Genomic DNA, 19533 nt, shown 5'->3' on the forward strand with positions numbered 1-19533 from the left:
AAGTTTGTTCTTCAGCAGAAACTCAATAGAGCTATGAGGTTGGTTGAGTGGAAAGAGGCTTTTGATCCAAACAACCCTGCAAATTATGGAGTTATCGAACGTGATAATGTTCAAGGAGGTGGTGGTGAAGAAAGAGAAGAGCGTCTTGTAGTTGATGGGTCTAAGGATGACAATGATGATGATGATGATGAAGACGAGTTTGATGACATGAAAGAAAGGGATGATATTCTCTTGGAGAAGCTGAATGCAATCGACAAGAAACTTGAACAGAAGCTTTCTGAGCTTGATCATACATTTGGAAAGAAGGGGAAGCGGTTGGAAGAGGAGATTAGAGAACTGGCTGAAGACAGAAATGCTTTGACCGAGAAGAAAAGACAACCTTTATACAGAAAAGTGAGTGCATTCTCTATTTGTTCCTATCTCTAAGCTTATTTTTTTGTTGTTGTGCAGAACCGAATTAACCAAATCATATCATTACAGTGAAATTAGTTGACATAAGTTTGTGATGATCTGTGTTACATAAGTTAAAACTGTCCAGAAGCTTTAAATAAGATGCTTGAGGTACATTGAACATATTCGCTTCCTAACACATTTGGGATACAAATAAAGCAGTTTCAACATGTCACATGATTTTCAAGCTCACTAAGCAATAGAGTTAAGAAAGATTTAATGAAAATCATTGTAGCTGTAGTGCTGTGCTATCTCTTTAAAGAAGCGCATAGCCAAAACGTTCATTCTTGGTGTTGCTTTAAAAATGCTATTTGTGCTAGTATAATGAGGGATATCTATATTAAACGATGTTTGCATTTCTCCACTCTGCTTCATTAATTGTCTAGAAAGTTCAACCATACATTCTTTTAGATTATAACAAAAATTATGTAGTATTTGGGTTCAATATTCTTTGATGTTGTCAAAGACATGTTAGTATTTAAGAAGGCCAGTGGTCTAATAGCCACATGAGTTATTATTTTGCTTATAAGTTAAGCTTCATGATACATTTTGGTTAGTATGTTGTGAAGTTTTCTTTTCTTGGACCATGGTGGATATTGCCATACATCTATTGTCTCAATCTATTACTGAAATTACTAGCACAGTTTTCTTTGCTTAACAGGTTACTTCTTATTTTGCAGGGATATGATGTGCATGTGATAGATGTAAAAAAAGTTGCTAAGGTCACAAAGGTATAGTTGTCTGACATTTCTCTCTTTCGTATCTTTAAATTCAATAGCTTGGCTATGAAAGAAAGACTTGTATTTTAGGGTGGCAGAGTCGAAAGGTACACTGCATTGATGGTTTGTGGGAACTATGAAGGTGTCATTGGGTATGCAAAAGCAAAAGCTGAGACCGGGCAGTCTGCTATGCAGAAGGTAATCTCACATTACCATTTTTCATCTAGGATTGATGGAAGATACTTGTGGTGTCCTAAAAAGATGGACACTTGCATTTCTTTACACATTGTGCATTTCGTACATATGGCAGGATCTTGTTTGTAGCAAAAATAGTCAGTTAAGTGATTCAGTGGGAAGCTAATTTGATTTGTTTGTACTGCTAAGAGTTGAGGACATGACATGTTGATAAAGCTTGAGTTTTAGGTCAAATGAAATTTAATATAAGAGTACTTTAGTTCCACTCAACATTCCGTTTTTATTGGCATGGAAATTTTAAATAACAATATATTAGGTAAGGACGATATTTCATAGCATGCATATTCTTGTGAAGTTTTATCTGTTCTTTTGTGCATAGATGTCTTTAATTCAATTACATTGATGCCATTTTGCAAATCACTTACCAGTGAAAAGCTTCTTCTGTTCTTACGCATTGGTGTGCATGAATGTCTTTACTTCCAAATCGATTTTGTTTCTTAAACTGGTCAAAGAACATAAAACTTAAAACTTGTGGTATTTCAGTCATTTTCGGTTATAATGCCTTTAAATTATTTCTACATCTGGAGATAGTTAGTTCTTATGGTGTCATTTCTAACAACTGCAACACAGGCGTATGAGAAATGCTTTCAAAATCTTCATTACGTAGAGCGGCATGAGGAGCACACCATTGCACACGCAATACAGACTTCTTACAAGAAAACCAAGGTATTTATTTCATCTCCCTTCTGACAGTAGGATCTATTGATGCGACTTATCTGTATAGATATGTTCTTAATAAACTTGAGTCTGCAACTAGTTATATCTGTGGCCGGCACCAACAACAACGGGAATGAAAGCTGGGAGAGTTGTCAAAACAATCTTGCTCCTAGCGGGGTTCAAAAACATCAAATCAAAGGTGCATTTTTGCTTAACCTAGAGAAAACATCGATTCTTGTTTTCTGTTGGAGTTAAAAGTATGGTTGTGGTCCGAATTTTCAGGTGATTGGTTCAAGGAATTCATACAACACCGTTAAGGCCGTTTTGAAGGCCTTGAATGCGGTGAGTGGTCTGAGCTGGTGACAAAAAAAAAAGTCCATAAAAGAGATATTAGGGAAAAACATATAATTTCTTTCGATTTTTTTTTTCAGGTCGAAACGCCAAAGGATGTTCAGGAGAAGTTTGGCCGGACAGTTGTTGAGAAATATCTGCTGTGAGAGCTGCCGTTCATGCCTTTGGTATGTATTGCTGAGTTTTGGGTGAAGTCCTCCAATGTTTGGCTTCAGATAGTAGTGTGTTTCTTACGCTTCAATTGAATTCATCCTTTAACGGTGTTGGGGGAAAAATAAAATAGTAAAGAATACACTATCCTTGCACCAATTCTATTAGTTTTAGTTTTGGTTCTGGTTCTGGTTCCGGTTCCGGTTCCTCATATATGTCGGTTCTCGTAAAATCTTCATTGATCTTCTTAGGAAACCATAGTCAGTTTGGTTGTATTGGTACTCAAAAAATAAGTTTTAAAACCCCTTTGAATCAATTGAAATCCTTAAATTCCGAAAGGTCTTGTAACACCGGGAACAATTATTAGATGTTTAGTTTTTATTTCATTCGGTCCTGTTTAGATTGTTACTGTACTTTATAATATTGATGATCCTCGATTCCAGATCTTCACTTGATCGTGTTGTTTATAATTTGGTTGGTTTTAATTGCCAACGTGCTCTCAAATGGTACTGTTTGAAACGAAAATTTAAGAGTATCAAAAAGATCCAACCTAACCAGATTTTAGTTCTGTTTCAATTCGATTAACCAAACCAGAAATAAACCACTTGGATTATTAGTACTACAGATAAAGAAAAATAAAATGTTCACAAATTTCCTTAGTCGATGATGTCGGTGATGTGAGAATCTATATATATTATTATTTTTAAAGTATATTTTGATTTATGTCTTTCAAGTTTTGCTTATTTAATATGTTTTATTTATAACATTAAGCTCTAACAATTTTCCTAAAATAATATTTCGTAGAAACTCAATTAATAAAACTATTTAAATCTATCTAATTTGATATGTTTATTACCATAAATAGCTGGACAACATTTACACATTTCAATTTTTCCACAAACAACTCTACACATTAAATTTTTAATCCCATAAAAATCTTCAAATCTATTTTAATAGATCTTTAGAGAAAAAATATGTTAGTTTCCCTAAATTATCTCCGCTTAATTAATAGTTTCTATTTAATATTTTTTACATTTATGGAAGAAATATACATAATATTAGCTTAAAATCAAGAATAGAAACAAACAATATCTCTAATTTCCTAAACAATGATAACAAAGAAAACGAGTAAATACTAACAATAAAACCAGTAATTGATAAATAAAAAATGAAAATAATTAATTTTTATATATATGTAACACAAAAAAATAACTATTACTTCTCACATATCTCTATATTATTCTACATAAAAATACACAATCAAGCAGTGTACTGCGGATCAAAACTTAGATAATATAGTAACATTTATATTAAAAAACAAAACAAACTTAACTATTTTATTTAAAATCATAGTTGAACATTATAATTGTCCGGTAAATTCAATAAATAGTTATAGATATATAATTTAAAAATTAATAAAATAATAGCAAAATAATAAATAAATATAATATACGTATTTTAAATATTTAAAATTTTAAAAATATAATCCCGCATGTGTACGGCTGGTTAATACTGGTGTATATACAATACACGTACGCACCATCCCCAAAATATCTTCGACAAGGAAAAATAAAAATGGAAACTGAAAAAGACAATGAGCAGCGATGATCATGTCGGAGAAACCCATGGTCGGCGTGACCCGATCCGGTGGTTGCTCGGTTTTGGTTTCTTCGTACAAGGATTTAGAGGTTTCCCATGGCTTGGAGCCAATTTCTTCCTCACAGATGAGCTCCGTGTGAATCCTTCAGTGCTTCAGCTTCTCCAGAACTCAGCCAATCTTCCAATGGTCGCTAAACCTATCTACGGCATCGTTTCAGACGCAGTCTACTTCTTTGGCGAGCATCGAATCCCATACATAGCCATTGGTGGTATATACAATACCTACGACTCGTCCTAATCACAAAATTTAATTAGCAGTTTCAAAATTAATATTGATTTCTCCCAAATGTTTTCTTTAATTTCAGTTCAATGGGATTCTCTCGTTCATCTCAATGTTTAGAATATTATTCTGACTCCTAAGGTTTCTCTATTGCAGCCTTGTTACAAGCAATCTCATGGCTAGCTATAGCTTTCCAATGTATCAATCTTAGCTTTGTCGGTATATCTTCTCCTTAGCAATCTCGGTGCTTCATTAGTAGAAGTTGCAAACGATGCAATTGTTGCTGAGGCCGGAAAGCAAAAAGGCTCCGGTGAGCTACCTTCGTTTGTTTGGATGGCTTCTTCTCTTGGTGGAATCTTTGGAAACCTTTTAGGTGGTATTGTTATCAAAACGTTTTCCGCGCGGTCAACGTTCCTCGTGTTTGGGATTCTCGCTCTTCTTCAGTTCTTGGTAACTGTAAACATGAGAGAAAAATCTCTTCATCTTCCGGAGAATCATCCATCACCAGCTGGTATCAGAAAACATCTCTCTGACCTTTCACACGTGTTGAGGAAGCCCGAGATTTCTTATTCCATTGCCTGGTTTGCTTTATCGACCGCTCTAGTTCCTGTTCTGACAGGGACAATGTTCTTTTACCAAACAAAGTTTCTGAAAATCGATGCGTCACTCCTAGGGATCTCCAAGGTCTTTGGTCAAATCGCAATGCTCTTATGGGGTCTTGCATACAATCGTTGGCTAAAAACTGTCCCGCCCAGGAAACTGATTACAGCCATTCAGGTAACGATAGTGAAGGTGAATCAAAAGCCTAACTTTGAAACAGAGGTTTTCAAACCAAAGGCTTTTGATCAGTCAAGGCCCAACAACATTCAATCAAAGAAGCCCACCGAGACTGCAACTCTGCAACGGTCGACTGCAAAAGATAAGAAGGAGGAACCTTCGAGCAGCCACGTCACACCTGAAGACAAAGAAGCAAGCTGGCGTACAGACTCGAAGGTTGAAACGAAGAACGCCTTTGATGCTCTCAGCTCTCTACCTGATGGTGACAAATGTCAGGAGAACTAGGTTTAGCATTGTGTCAGTCTCTGTATAAATAGAAATGTAGAGACTCATTGTAACCTTGGAAGAGAATATAAAGATCAATAAGAAATATCTTTCTTCAGAGATACATAAGTTTCTATATGGTATCAGAGTCATGGCACTGTCCACTGAGCTCTATTCCTCACCTATCTTAAACATCTCAAACTGTGTAACAGTCAAACTCACCGAGAGAACTTATCTTCTTTGGAAGACCCAGTTTGAGTCTTTTCTTTGCGGTCAAGGCCTTCTGGGTTTCATCAATGGGTCTACCCCACGACCAGCTTCTGCAACCAACACTGACGGCACTCCAAATCATACGTATCAGTCATGGGTTCGATCAGATCAAGTGGTCAGAGCTTGGCTTCTGGGGTCGCTGTCCGAAGATATTCTCTCTGAGGTTCTCACAACGACAACATCTCAAGAGGTATGGAACTTTCTCTCTGCTTACTTCAACAAGGTTTCCTCTGCTAGGCTGTTTGATTTGCAAAGAAAGCTTCAAAACACAGAAAAGAAAGATTTGCCTATGGTAGACTATCTAAAGGAACTTAAGAGTGTTTGTGATCAGCTGGCTTCTGTTTGTAGTCCTGTTAGTGAGAGAATGAAAATTTTTGCTGCTCTAAATGGGTTGACTAGGGATTATGAGCCTATTAAGACATCTATCGAGGGGATGTTAGATGGTAATCCTCCACCAACCCTTGATGACGTAATACCGCGTCTTACTGCCTATCATGATCGCTTGTTAGCTTACTCAGTGGAACCGAGCGTTACTCCGCACCTGGCGTTTAATGTTCAGCAGTATGATGGTTTTTCTTATGGGAACAAAGGCAGAGGCAACAAATCTAAAGGAAGAGGTGGATACTCTACAAAAGGAAGAGGGTTCCACCAGCAGATATCCTCTGGTTCTTCTAACTATTCAGTTGAAAACAGGCCTATCTGTCAGATATGTGGAAAAGCAGGACATATAGCGTCTAAGTGCTGGCACCGGTTCAACAACGCCTATCAGCCTGACCTACCTGCAGCTCTAGCAGCTCTTCGAATCACCGATGTGACGGATCAGTCTGGTCAGGAGTGGGTAACAGATAGTGGAGCAACTGCTCATGTGACTGGGTCTCAGAACAACCTGCAGAACTCAAGACCATACGATGGGAACGACACTATCATGCTCGGTGATGGAAATTGTCTCCCTATTACGCATACAGGTTCTGCTACTCTACCAACTACATCAGGTACCCTACCTTTAAATGATGTTTTAGTTGTTCCTGGCATTGCTAGATCCTTGCTCTCTGTTTCAAAACTTACCACAGACTATCCCTGCTCCATTAAATTTGATTCTGATGCGGTTGTTGTTAAGGACAAGGGAACAAAGAGGCTCCTCACAATCGGTCCGTATAGCAGAGGGTTGTACACGCTCAAGGGTCGACCGCTCCAAGCATTCGACTCATCAAGACAACAAGCTGCGTCGGATGAGGTGTGGCATAGACGTCTTGGACATCCTAATAACAAGATCCTAGAGCAGTTAGTGAAGAATAAAGCCATTGTCATAAATAAAAGTACCAAGCAGATATGTGAGGGGTGTCATCTTGGGAAAAGTAGTCATCTTCCTTTTTCAGATTCTCAGTTTGTTGCAACTAGGCCATTAGAGAGGATTCAATGTGATCTTTCGGGTCCTGCTCCTGTAACTTCTTGTCAAGGTTTCAGATATTATGTAATCTTCATAGACAACTGGTCTAGATACTGTTGGTTCTATCCTTTGAAAAATAAATCAGATTTTTATTCCACATTCTGCAGTTTTCAGAAACTTGTTGAGAATCAGTTTAACTCCAAAATATCAAAGTTTCAGTGTGATGGTGGTGGAGAATTCATCAGTAATGCTTTCCTTACTCACCTTGGTCAGTGTGGGATCCAACAACTCATCTCTTGCCCCTATACTCCCCAGCAAAATGGTCTTGCTGAAAGGAAACATAGGCATATCACTGAACTGGGTCTAGCCATGATGTTCTGCAGCAAGATTCCTCACAAGTACTGGGTTGAAGCTTTCTTCACAGCTAATTTTCTGAGTAACATCCTCCCAACTACAGCCTTATCGGATAACAAAAGCCCGCATGAGAAGCTTCATCAATCACCGCCTGAGTATACTGCACTGAGAACTTTCGGCTGCACTTGTTACCCCACACTACGTGACTACGCTATGAACAAATTTGATCCAAGATCACTCTGTGTGTGTTCATGGGATACAATATCAAATACAAAGGTTACAGGTGCTTACATCCACCTACTGGAAGAATTTATATAAGCAGGCATGTCCTATTTGATGAAACCTCATTTCCCTTCTCCGATGTTTATCACCATCTTCAGAGTTTTGCCAAAACAAATCTTCTGCAAGCATGGCAGCAGGGTTTTCTACCTCCTAAAGCTCCACCAAACATAAGCCAAAGTTTATTCACTGATGAGGACTTTCCTCCCTTAGGGACAGTCCTTCCTCGATCAGTTCTGCCGACAGCAAGCATCCTGTCTCAACCAAACAATTCTGAAATTCTTGTTGCAGCGTCTGTGGTGGATCAAGAATGCATTGAGCGTACGACAGTCATCGATCCTGCTTCTATTGGCGACAACGTTCTTGATTCACCTAACAGACAGCTTCCACATGCCAAACAGAATATCGAAACTGAGACTTCAAAGGAACCACAACCGCTGGAACATCCAATGACCACACGGTCTCAGGTTGGAATACGAAAACCAAATCTTCGTTATGTGTTGTTAACTCAGAAAGCTTCGTATCCCGAACCGAAAACTGTCACTGATGCTTTAAAAGATGAGGGTTGGACAAATGCGATGGGTGAAGAAGTTGGTGACTACAAAGAAACAAACACTTTCTCTTTAGTACCTCGAGAGCCACATATGAACGTTATTGGATGTAAATGGGTTTTCAGAACAAAACTCCATGCAGACGGCTCCTTGGACAGACTACGAGCAAGACTTGTAGCAAAAGGATTTCATCAGGAAGAAGGTGTCGACTACTTCAAAACATACAGTCCTGTAGTCAAAACTGCTACTGTTCGCCTAGTTCTACACGCTGCCACAGTGAAACAATGGGAGCTAAAGCAATTGGATGTCAAGAACCAGACCATGTTTGGAAATTGCATAAATCTCTCTATGGGCTAAAACGGTCACCAAGGGCTTGGTATGACAAGTTTAGCTCTTTCTTGCTGGATTTTGGATTCAAGTGTAGCATACCAGATCCCTCGCTGTTCGTTTATGAAAGAGGCTCTGATATGATTCTACTCTTACTCTATGTGGATGATATGGTGCTTACAGGGAGTAATCCAAGTCTTATTAACAGACTGCTTGACAACATGAACAAAGAGTTCAGAATGAAAGATCTTGGGAAGCTTCATTACTTCTTGGGAATACAAGCAACCTTCCATGATAAAGGACTGTTTCTCTCCCAGCAAAAATACGCAGAAGACTTACTCAAAGTTGCAGGAATGTTTGATTGTGCTCCTATGCCTACACCACTGCCTGAACAACTCAATCAACTGCCTCATCAAAAGCAACTCTTCTCAAACCCAACATATTTTAGGAGCTTAGCAGGTAAACTGCAGTATCTCACTTTAACGAGACCAGACATTCAATTCACAGTCAACTTTGTATGCCAGAAGATGCATGANTCTGCTTACTTCAACAAGGTTTCCTCTGCTAGGCTGTTTGATTTGCAAAGAAAGCTTCAAAACACAGAAAAGAAAGATTTGCCTATGGTAGACTATCTAAAGGAACTTAAGAGTGTTTGTGATCAGCTGGCTTCTGTTTGTAGTCCTGTTAGTGAGAGAATGAAAATTTTTGCTGCTCTAAATGGGTTGACTAGGGATTATGAGCCTATTAAGACATCTATCGAGGGGATGTTAGATGGTAATCCTCCACCAACCCTTGATGACGTAATACCGCGTCTTACTGCCTATCATGATCGCTTGTTAGCTTACTCAGTGGAACCGAGCGTTACTCCGCACCTGGCGTTTAATGTTCAGCAGTATGATGGTTTTTCTTATGGGAACAAAGGCAGAGGCAACAAATCTAAAGGAAGAGGTGGATACTCTACAAAAGGAAGAGGGTTCCACCAGCAGATATCCTCTGGTTCTTCTAACTATTCAGTTGAAAACAGGCCTATCTGTCAGATATGTGGAAAAGCAGGACATATAGCGTCTAAGTGCTGGCACCGGTTCAACAACGCCTATCAGCCTGACCTACCTGCAGCTCTAGCAGCTCTTCGAATCACCGATGTGACGGATCAGTCTGGTCAGGAGTGGGTAACAGATAGTGGAGCAACTGCTCATGTGACTGGGTCTCAGAACAACCTGCAGAACTCAAGACCATACGATGGGAACGACACTATCATGCTCGGTGATGGAAATTGTCTCCCTATTACGCATACAGGTTCTGCTACTCTACCAACTACATCAGGTACCCTACCTTTAAATGATGTTTTAGTTGTTCCTGGCATTGCTAGATCCTTGCTCTCTGTTTCAAAACTTACCACAGACTATCCCTGCTCCATTAAATTTGATTCTGATGCGGTTGTTGTTAAGGACAAGGGAACAAAGAGGCTCCTCACAATCGGTCCGTATAGCAGAGGGTTGTACACGCTCAAGGGTCGACCGCTCCAAGCATTCGACTCATCAAGACAACAAGCTGCGTCGGATGAGGTGTGGCATAGACGTCTTGGACATCCTAATAACAAGATCCTAGAGCAGTTAGTGAAGAATAAAGCCATTGTCATAAATAAAAGTACCAAGCAGATATGTGAGGGGTGTCATCTTGGGAAAAGTAGTCATCTTCCTTTTTCAGATTCTCAGTTTGTTGCAACTAGGCCATTAGAGAGGATTCAATGTGATCTTTCGGGTCCTGCTCCTGTAACTTCTTGTCAAGGTTTCAGATATTATGTAATCTTCATAGACAACTGGTCTAGATACTGTTGGTTCTATCCTTTGAAAAATAAATCAGATTTTTATTCCACATTCTGCAGTTTTCAGAAACTTGTTGAGAATCAGTTTAACTCCAAAATATCAAAGTTTCAGTGTGATGGTGGTGGAGAATTCATCAGTAATGCTTTCCTTACTCACCTTGGTCAGTGTGGGATCCAACAACTCATCTCTTGCCCCTATACTCCCCAGCAAAATGGTCTTGCTGAAAGGAAACATAGGCATATCACTGAACTGGGTCTAGCCATGATGTTCTGCAGCAAGATTCCTCACAAGTACTGGGTTGAAGCTTTCTTCACAGCTAATTTTCTGAGTAACATCCTCCCAACTACAGCCTTATCGGATAACAAAAGCCCGCATGAGAAGCTTCATCAATCACCGCCTGAGTATACTGCACTGAGAACTTTCGGCTGCACTTGTTACCCCACACTACGTGACTACGCTATGAACAAATTTGATCCAAGATCACTCTGTGTGTGTTCATGGGATACAATATCAAATACAAAGGTTACAGGTGCTTACATCCACCTACTGGAAGAATTTATATAAGCAGGCATGTCCTATTTGATGAAACCTCATTTCCCTTCTCCGATGTTTATCACCATCTTCAGAGTTTTGCCAAAACAAATCTTCTGCAAGCATGGCAGCAGGGTTTTCTACCTCCTAAAGCTCCACCAAACATAAGCCAAAGTTTATTCACTGATGAGGACTTTCCTCCCTTAGGGACAGTCCTTCCTCGATCAGTTCTGCCGACAGCAAGCATCCTGTCTCAACCAAACAATTCTGAAATTCTTGTTGCAGCGTCTGTGGTGGATCAAGAATGCATTGAGCGTACGACAGTCATCGATCCTGCTTCTATTGGCGACAACGTTCTTGATTCACCTAACAGACAGCTTCCACATGCCAAACAGAATATCGAAACTGAGACTTCAAAGGAACCACAACCGCTGGAACATCCAATGACCACACGGTCTCAGGTTGGAATACGAAAACCAAATCTTCGTTATGTGTTGTTAACTCAGAAAGCTTCGTATCCCGAACCGAAAACTGTCACTGATGCTTTAAAAGATGAGGGTTGGACAAATGCGATGGGTGAAGAAGTTGGTGACTACAAAGAAACAAACACTTTCTCTTTAGTACCTCGAGAGCCACATATGAACGTTATTGGATGTAAATGGGTTTTCAGAACAAAACTCCATGCAGACGGCTCCTTGGACAGACTACGAGCAAGACTTGTAGCAAAAGGATTTCATCAGGAAGAAGGTGTCGACTACTTCAAAACATACAGTCCTGTAGTCAAAACTGCTACTGTTCGCCTAGTTCTACACGCTGCCACAGTGAAACAATGGGAGCTAAAGCAATTGGATGTCAAGAACCAGACCATGTTTGGAAATTGCATAAATCTCTCTATGGGCTAAAACGGTCACCAAGGGCTTGGTATGACAAGTTTAGCTCTTTCTTGCTGGATTTTGGATTCAAGTGTAGCATACCAGATCCCTCGCTGTTCGTTTATGAAAGAGGCTCTGATATGATTCTACTCTTACTCTATGTGGATGATATGGTGCTTACAGGGAGTAATCCAAGTCTTATTAACAGACTGCTTGACAACATGAACAAAGAGTTCAGAATGAAAGATCTTGGGAAGCTTCATTACTTCTTGGGAATACAAGCAACCTTCCATGATAAAGGACTGTTTCTCTCCCAGCAAAAATACGCAGAAGACTTACTCAAAGTTGCAGGAATGTTTGATTGTGCTCCTATGCCTACACCACTGCCTGAACAACTCAATCAACTGCCTCATCAAAAGCAACTCTTCTCAAACCCAACATATTTTAGGAGCTTAGCAGGTAAACTGCAGTATCTCACTTTAACGAGACCAGACATTCAATTCACAGTCAACTTTGTATGCCAGAAGATGCATGAGCCATCAATGTCAGACTTTCAGCTTCTCAAAAGAATCCTAAGGTATGTAAAGGGAACAACCTCCATGGGAATCTCCTTCAACAAAGACACTGATTTCACACTAAGAGCTTACAGTGATAGCAGTCACGCAAACTGTAAGGATACAAGACGCTCCATCACAGGATTCTGCACGTTTCTTGGTAACAACATTATATCTTGGTCCTCGAAACGGCAGCCAACTGTCTCCAAAAGCTCAACCGAAGCAGAGTACAGAGCGTTATCAGACACAACATCCGAACTTGTCTGGATCAACAACATGCTTCGTGACTTACGCATCCCTCAAATGGAGCCTCCAGAACTCTATGGTGACAATCTTTCCTCTATCTATCTTGCTGCTAATCCTATCTTCCATAACAGGACAAAGCACTTTGAAACACATTATCACTATGTAAGAGAACGTGTCGCGCTTGGAGCTCTGGTTGTGAAACATGTCCCTGCAAACAAACAACTGGCTGACATCTTCACAAAGCCTCTCCCACAAGGACCGTTTACATCGCTGAGACACAAACTCGGTGTAGTTGTTCCACCCACACCAAGTTTGCGGGGGAGTATGAAGGTGAATCAAAAGCCTAACTTTGAAACAGAGGCTTTCAAACCAAAGGCTTTTGATCAGTCAAGGCCCAACAACATTCAATCAAAGAAGCCCACCGAGACTGCAACTCTGCAACGGTCGACTGCAAAAGATAAGAAGGAGGAACCTTCGAGCAGCCACGTCACACCTGAAGACAAAGAAGCAAGCTGGCGTACGGACTCGAAGGTTGAAACGAAGAACGCCTTTGATGCTCTCAGCTCTCTACCTGATGGTGATAAGTGTCAGGAGAACTAGGTTTAGCATTGTGTCAGTCTCTGTATAAATAGAAATGTAGAGACTCATTGTAACCTTGGAAGAGAATATAAAGATCAATAAGAAATATCTTTCTTCAGAGATACATAAGTTTCTATAGATAGCTGTCTTTGTCACATCTGATCTCTTGTTTGTGAAAGGCGTTTACCGGGATTTGGGAGTGCCCGACTCTGTCTATGTACTATTCTTTTCTGGATTCTTGGAAACTCTTTTTTACTTCAAGATTCTGCCTTTTACCGTCTTGATGGCATGCCTTTGTCCTCCTGGATGTGAAGGGTCTCTCATAGCATTTGTCATGTCAGCCATTGCACTCGCTTTCATAGTTAGTGGATATCTTGGAATCCTTCTTGCATCATTTGTCGGCGTAACAGTGGATGATTTCTCCGGGTTTACTCGTGGACTCGCTATAGAAGCCTTCTGCGTGGGGATTCCGCTCATCTTAACTTCGTGGATATATGATGAAGCGGAAACAAAAGAGAAAAGTAAAAAGAAAGACTGATCAGAGTTCCTACCGGGTCAGAAGTGTACTCTGTGACATTCTTGTGGTTTTAAGGTTTCTCCCATAGAAATCTTTCTTTGATTTTGCTTCACAGCTACTAAAATCTTTCGATGATAGAAGCATACTGTGTATATCTATTACTTTGGTTGGTGTAATCAGTGATTACTTGTGTATATCTGCTCATTTCATCGATTTCTTAATTTTTGTAACTGTAGTTTCGCTTCTACGAGATCCACAAGTAGATAAATTAAAAATATTTCAGACTAGATAATGTTGGGTCAACCCGAAGGCAGATCAATCCAAAAATAGGCGTATGCCACTTAGCGTGGAGAGCACACGGTATTCTTTAGTAAAAGGCGAAAGAATAGTTCGCTTTGTGCTCACCACATTGCTGCGTGATATTCAACAGATGGGAGTGAAGTCTATTTATAATGAAGTCTCAACTATCAAACTCTCTCCGTCTTCCGATGTGGGATACGTGAAGCTCCGCTTCTTGGTTTCGGCCCCTTTTGGGTATTAAAGGCCCAATTTTATTAGTTTGAATTCAAGGTTTTACTAATCTCACTAATATTTAGTTCTAGTGTTGACAACTTTTAATCTAATAAGTTATTCAGTTCGTTTACATACCTTGTTCACATTTCACAATCACAATTGGTTTATTGAAAACACAGTCACCTTATTACAGTGATCTTATACAACAACAAACACATACATTTCGTCATCTACAGAGTTGAATAAATGTTTCTTCCCTGAATTCTCTATAGGTGGACGAATATAATTCGATAAAACTGTAAGCAAAATAGTATACGCATTTTGAGATTGTTAGGAATATATTGGTGCCGCCGTTTTAAGCAATTTCGAAAGTTGGTGATGTGGGGATTGTATCAACACTATCACACATATTAAAAAAAGTTTAATTTTTATTTGTAAATTAATTTACAATTACTTTTTGGTAAATAGAGAAAACAAAAAGCATAAAGTAATGTCTGTTTTAGTTTTTTAATCTACAAAATCAATATTTGAGGGACAAAAATAATTTCTATAACATCAATCTATTAGGAACAGAGGGAGTATAGTAGCAACACGGATACAGTAAGTTATTCAGAGAGGTTAACCAGATCCTCGTGCAGACGTCATGAATTGTGAGTTCAAATCATGATTGTTAGTTTATTATGGTTGACATTATTTACGTACTATATGTCTATATATACATACATTATAACAAGTCCACGACAAACTGTGAACAGTTTGAAGTTAAGCTAGATGAATCTACATATGCGATCGAGCCACGATTCCATATTTACGAGATGGAACGACCTTTCGTAACTGTGAACTGTGAACCTTTTTTGTTCCTCGATTCCTGAGAGAGAAACTGCTATGGCTCGGACAAAGGTTTCGCCAGATACCGACGCCATTCTTCTGGCATTCCCTTATTCGATCTCAGCATCCTTATAGCTGCATTTGTTAATGGTATTGCAACAATGTCATAGTCTTTTGGTTCCTGCCATTACCAACAAAACGTCTTGATTTACACGAAAACAAAGGTTTTGTTGCATATGGACTGGTAATTTGAAACTATATATGAGAAATACCTTTGGGACCTTGAGTAACTTCATCTGTGCTTCTTCTACTGTCTTCTGACCTTTCCTTGAGTTGCATCTTGAACATGCAGTTACCTATGTTACGCTAACAAATTAAATTGTTTATTTTTACCCATCGATCGGCAATCGATTCTACTAAGTTAGCGGTATCAACCACATACCAGGTTTTGCCAAGTCCATTCTCCACCTCGAGAGATTGGTATAACATGATCAATGGTCAAGTTTTCACGGGAAGAACAATATCTATATCCCAACAGAATTTCTGTCAGCAAGAATAGTTTGATTCAGCAGAAAAGAGAAAACGTACGGCTTGTGACTGGACACAGACAAACTACTCACTGACAAGTGTAATCGTCTCGCAGTAAAATGCTTTTACGACTAAGTGAGTTTTTCACTCTTCTTCTTTTGACAACCTGAAGCAAATGTGGAACCTGCAACAAGCGATGAATGAAGCAAGCTTCAAACCGGTAAAAGGAGATTAAAAAAAAAACTTAAACTCATGTACTCTGCATACCCTTAATACAGCAGGTATATAGAATGAACCAGTAGGAGAACTAACAGTCTGATCATAATACTCCAGAACATCGGCCTAGACAAGGCAGTATCGAATATACAAATACCTGAATTAAGGATTCTTGTGTATCCAAATATATAGTTTATCAAGATGGGCTTGAAGTTTTTGGTCTCACCTTATCCATGTACTCGAGACAGATTGCGCGCTTCCAACAAACCACATTTACCGGCCTATATATATAAAAGTTGATAGACAAAAAATAACAGATTAACCACATTTACCGGCCTAAAGTGTCACAATCCCTAGCTACCAAATTATTAGAAGCAGCCAATAATTCAAAATTTGCAAGAATTAATGCTTTCTTTAATTTCAATTATCAATATTAATAACAAAAAAACGAAGAATCGAGTGAAGTAAAAAAAATCATAATAATATAGTAATCGGTGACAAAACACAAAAGATTCAGACCTGTATGAAATATCAAGAACCAAGCCTCTGAAGCAAGACAGATCATCAGTCTCTAAACCATCATCAAAATCCCACTCATCGTTGTCTTCGTCAATACCAAGATTTTTCTCGGTGCTATCGAAATCTCTCGTGTTCTTTCTCTTCAAAGGAAAAGAGTAAGACGAGAAAATTCTCGCACCAAACTTAAATCGGCTCCTATTATGAACCGGAACCAAGGGAGAGCCACTACCGGCCATATAAAAAAGGCTCTGGCGGAATTGGTCTCTCGAGGATAATCCATCGTTGCTAGAGAGAAGCTTAAGTCTCACAGAGAAATGTGCCATTTTGATTGAAGAGAAACCAAAGGGTGATCCAAAGTCTTGGATGATAATTATTATAAGCAAGAGAAATTATTTACACTATTTGGACATGAGAAGTGCCGTTAACCACAAACTGATTTCTGTAGAAAATATCATACTCTTTGAAATGACGAATATGGCCTCGTATCCTTCTCACAGCCAACAACACCCGATTATCTCTACAAAAATCATTTACTTATTTTTATTATTTGAGTACATCGAATAGTTAGATAAGCTTTGCGTAATTACGAAAATTTAAAATAGAAAAATACATTATTGAAAATATTTTAATTTTGAATTACCATACACTTTTTTTAGATAAGATCTACATAAAATAAAATCCATAAAAACCAACATTATTTTATTAATAATTTTTCTTATATGCCGTAATAAGTAATAATTTTCATTCATGTCAATATAAATTTAAATACGTTAAAATATATGAAACACTCCCACGAAATGTGCTTTCCAACCAGTGATCTCTGATGAATATTTTTACTTGAAAACTCAACGGAAAATCTTGTATAAGATAATCTTCGAAATCGTTTACCACTTTATTGACTTTAAAAACATCACTGCTTTTGTAAAAAGACTAGAAAACTGACCCAGAAGTTGAAGCTACAACTTGAAGGAAATACAAATAGCTTTCGTCTTTTCGGTGTGTCATTCATAACAAGAATTGAAAATCATTTCTGAAGGATTGATTGAGAAAGTTTGAAGAAGTGGAAAGATTTGGCTGTGAAGGCAATGAGCAAAAGGGGAAGCTCCGATCGGAGCATTAGGGTGTGTATTGAACTTGATATTTTAGAAGATTTTGGAGGATTCTTAAAATCTCCTGTTATTTAATTAGTGATTTTTAAAAATCATCTGAAATCATATATTATTGAATATGAAATTTATAAAATTCATTTAAAATCACTTGTTATTCAATCAATGATTTATGAATCTCAACTCAAATTTACTGTTATTCAAAATACCACAATGTTTTTTAAAATCTTACTCAATGTAATTTTAGGAGATTTTTCTAACCTTTTTTAATTCAAAAATATAATTCCAAATCACACCCTTTAAAAGTGAAACTTTGAATTTTTTTTTTTATTAAAAAAGAGTCCAATGCCAATATTGCAACTTTTTATATAATATACCTCCATCTCTGCAGTTCTCTCTCTTTACTCTCAAATTCCACTCCGACGCGCCGCCTTTGGTGGTTGTGGGAGTAACTACCGTTCAATCTGAATTACAGAGCCTCCACCGCTATCTTGAGGTCAGTGGCAACAATTTTCGATCAACGTAAACATTCACCATCTAATCAAAGCTATACGGCTTGCCCTCCCCNAGTGATTTTTAAAAATCATCTGAAATCATATATTATTGAATATGAAATTTATAAAATTCATTTAAAATCACTTGTTATTCAATCAATGATTTATGAATCTCAACTCAAATTTACTGTTATTCAAAATACCACAATGTTTTTTAAAATCTTACTCAATGTAATTTTAGGAGATTTTTCTAACCTTTTTTAATTCAAAAATATAATTCCAAATCACACCCTTTAAAAGTGAAACTTTGAATTTTTTTTTTTATTAAAAAAGAGTCCAATGCCAATATTGCAACTTTTTATATAATATACCTCCATCTCTGCAGTTCTCTCTCTTTACTCTCAAATTCCACTCCGACGCGCCGCCTTTGGTGGTTGTGGGAGTAACTACCGTTCAATCTGAATTACAGAGCCTCCACCGCTATCTTGAGGTCAGTGGCAACAATTTTCGATCAACGTAAACATTCACCATCTAATCAAAGCTATACGGCTTGCCCTCCCCCGCTGTTTTATCAAATCCATATGTCTCGGCCACCTCCGCGGCGGAGCTTCCACCAACGACGACTGTCAAAATCTACAGATCACCTTGAATGAGAACATTCTAAAACACCGCTGCCTTCTGGCTCCAAGAAGTTTTGCTAAAAATTTGATCATCTCATTCAACTTCACACCCTTTGTATGTTCTCACAATTTGATTTATCCTTTTTATTGTCGAGGTGTTGGGTGATGTTGGATGTAATAGTATTAGAGAAGTTATGTTGAAATGATGCTAATTGTGTCTTCACAAGTCACAACGATGCCAGCTTTTGGATTAGATATATATAAAATGAGCAAAACCAATCCAACAGTCTATAATACTGGCTGCACAAGTGGTCGATATATACTACATGAGTTGGGGATACTTTCAAGGTATGGTAGAGGGCAAGCCCCATGAGGAATTGCATTTGCAGATGAGCTCCCTTATCAATGTCTTGTGGAAAGATCAGTTGGAGGAGCTTGTAGAAGGTGATGGTGATTGAAACAAGAGAGAAGCTTCTTCACATGCTTTTTCATAACACATTATACAAGTCACGGCGTTGAACTCCAAGTCACTTTATATTTTTTTAAAAATATATATATCCTAAAATCACCTAAAATTTAATAACCAAATCTTCCCAAATTCCAAATTCTAATCTCACCAAATCCTAAAATATCAAATTCAATAAACAAATCGTCTAAAATTTACACTTAAAGCTCTCAAAATCCTAAATATTAAAATCCCACCAAATCTTCTAAAATATCAAGTTCAATACACCCCCTAAATCTCGAAATACTTATATTTTGTTTTCTTTAATGAGTAAATCAGGAAAAATATGATCTCGCACCCTAACCTCTTTATGTGTACTAGTCCTACGGAACCAAACTAATCGAAGCATCTCAAGATCATAACATATCAAGAAGTTGCAGGCAGAGGTCAATGGATACCTAAGCAAACC

General features: G+C 38.3%; 3 protein-coding genes across 6 annotated transcripts in view; 2 read left to right on the forward strand and 1 right to left on the reverse strand.

Moving 5' to 3' along the window:
- LOC104700958 overlaps window positions 1–2986 on the forward strand; it is a 4589-nt gene extending 1603 nt beyond the window's left edge. Inside the window, exons 3-10 of one of the 2 annotated variants that reach the window (XM_010416572.1) lie at window positions 39–42; window positions 152–393; window positions 1131–1181; window positions 1260–1367; window positions 1995–2090; window positions 2182–2280; window positions 2364–2423; window positions 2513–2986. In XM_010416572.1, coding sequence (XP_010414874.1) covers window positions 39–42; window positions 152–393; window positions 1131–1181; window positions 1260–1367; window positions 1995–2090; window positions 2182–2280; window positions 2364–2423; window positions 2513–2578 — 726 coding nt within the window. In that variant the 3' untranslated portion in view covers window positions 2579–2986. Of the gene's footprint in view, window positions 1–38; window positions 394–1130; window positions 1182–1259; window positions 1368–1994; window positions 2091–2181; window positions 2281–2363; window positions 2424–2512 lie in introns of both variants that reach the window. The other variant, XM_010416571.1, reaches the window with a different exon arrangement.
- Window positions 4177–5523, forward strand: LOC104704539 (probable folate-biopterin transporter 7). Its single transcript, XM_010420607.1, has 2 exons — window positions 4177–4450; window positions 4673–5523. The coding sequence occupies exons 1-2, from the start codon at window positions 4177–4179 to the stop codon at window positions 5521–5523; spliced, it is 1125 nt and encodes a 374-aa protein (XP_010418909.1).
- On the reverse strand, window positions 14872–16786 carry LOC104700959. 3 transcript variants are annotated; one of them, XM_010416573.2, is made up of 7 exons: window positions 16400–16782; window positions 16107–16161; window positions 15932–16006; window positions 15757–15848; window positions 15579–15660; window positions 15409–15492; window positions 14872–15317 (listed from the first exon to the last, which is right to left on the reverse strand). In XM_010416573.2, exons 1-7 carry the CDS (start codon window positions 16720–16722, stop codon window positions 15192–15194), a joined length of 837 nt encoding a protein of 278 aa, XP_010414875.1. In that variant the 5' UTR covers window positions 16723–16782; the 3' UTR covers window positions 14872–15191. The 3 variants fall into 3 exon arrangements, with proteins under 3 accessions (XP_010414875.1, XP_010414876.1, XP_010414877.1); XM_010416575.2 differs by having other exon boundaries at window positions 15281–15317; window positions 15409–15502; window positions 16400–16786; XM_010416574.2 differs by lacking the exon at window positions 15932–16006.

This window comes from Camelina sativa, chromosome 7 (genome assembly GCF_000633955.1).
Source record: "Camelina sativa cultivar DH55 chromosome 7, Cs, whole genome shotgun sequence".
Lineage (NCBI taxonomy): Eukaryota > Viridiplantae > Streptophyta > Magnoliopsida > Brassicales > Brassicaceae > Camelina > Camelina sativa.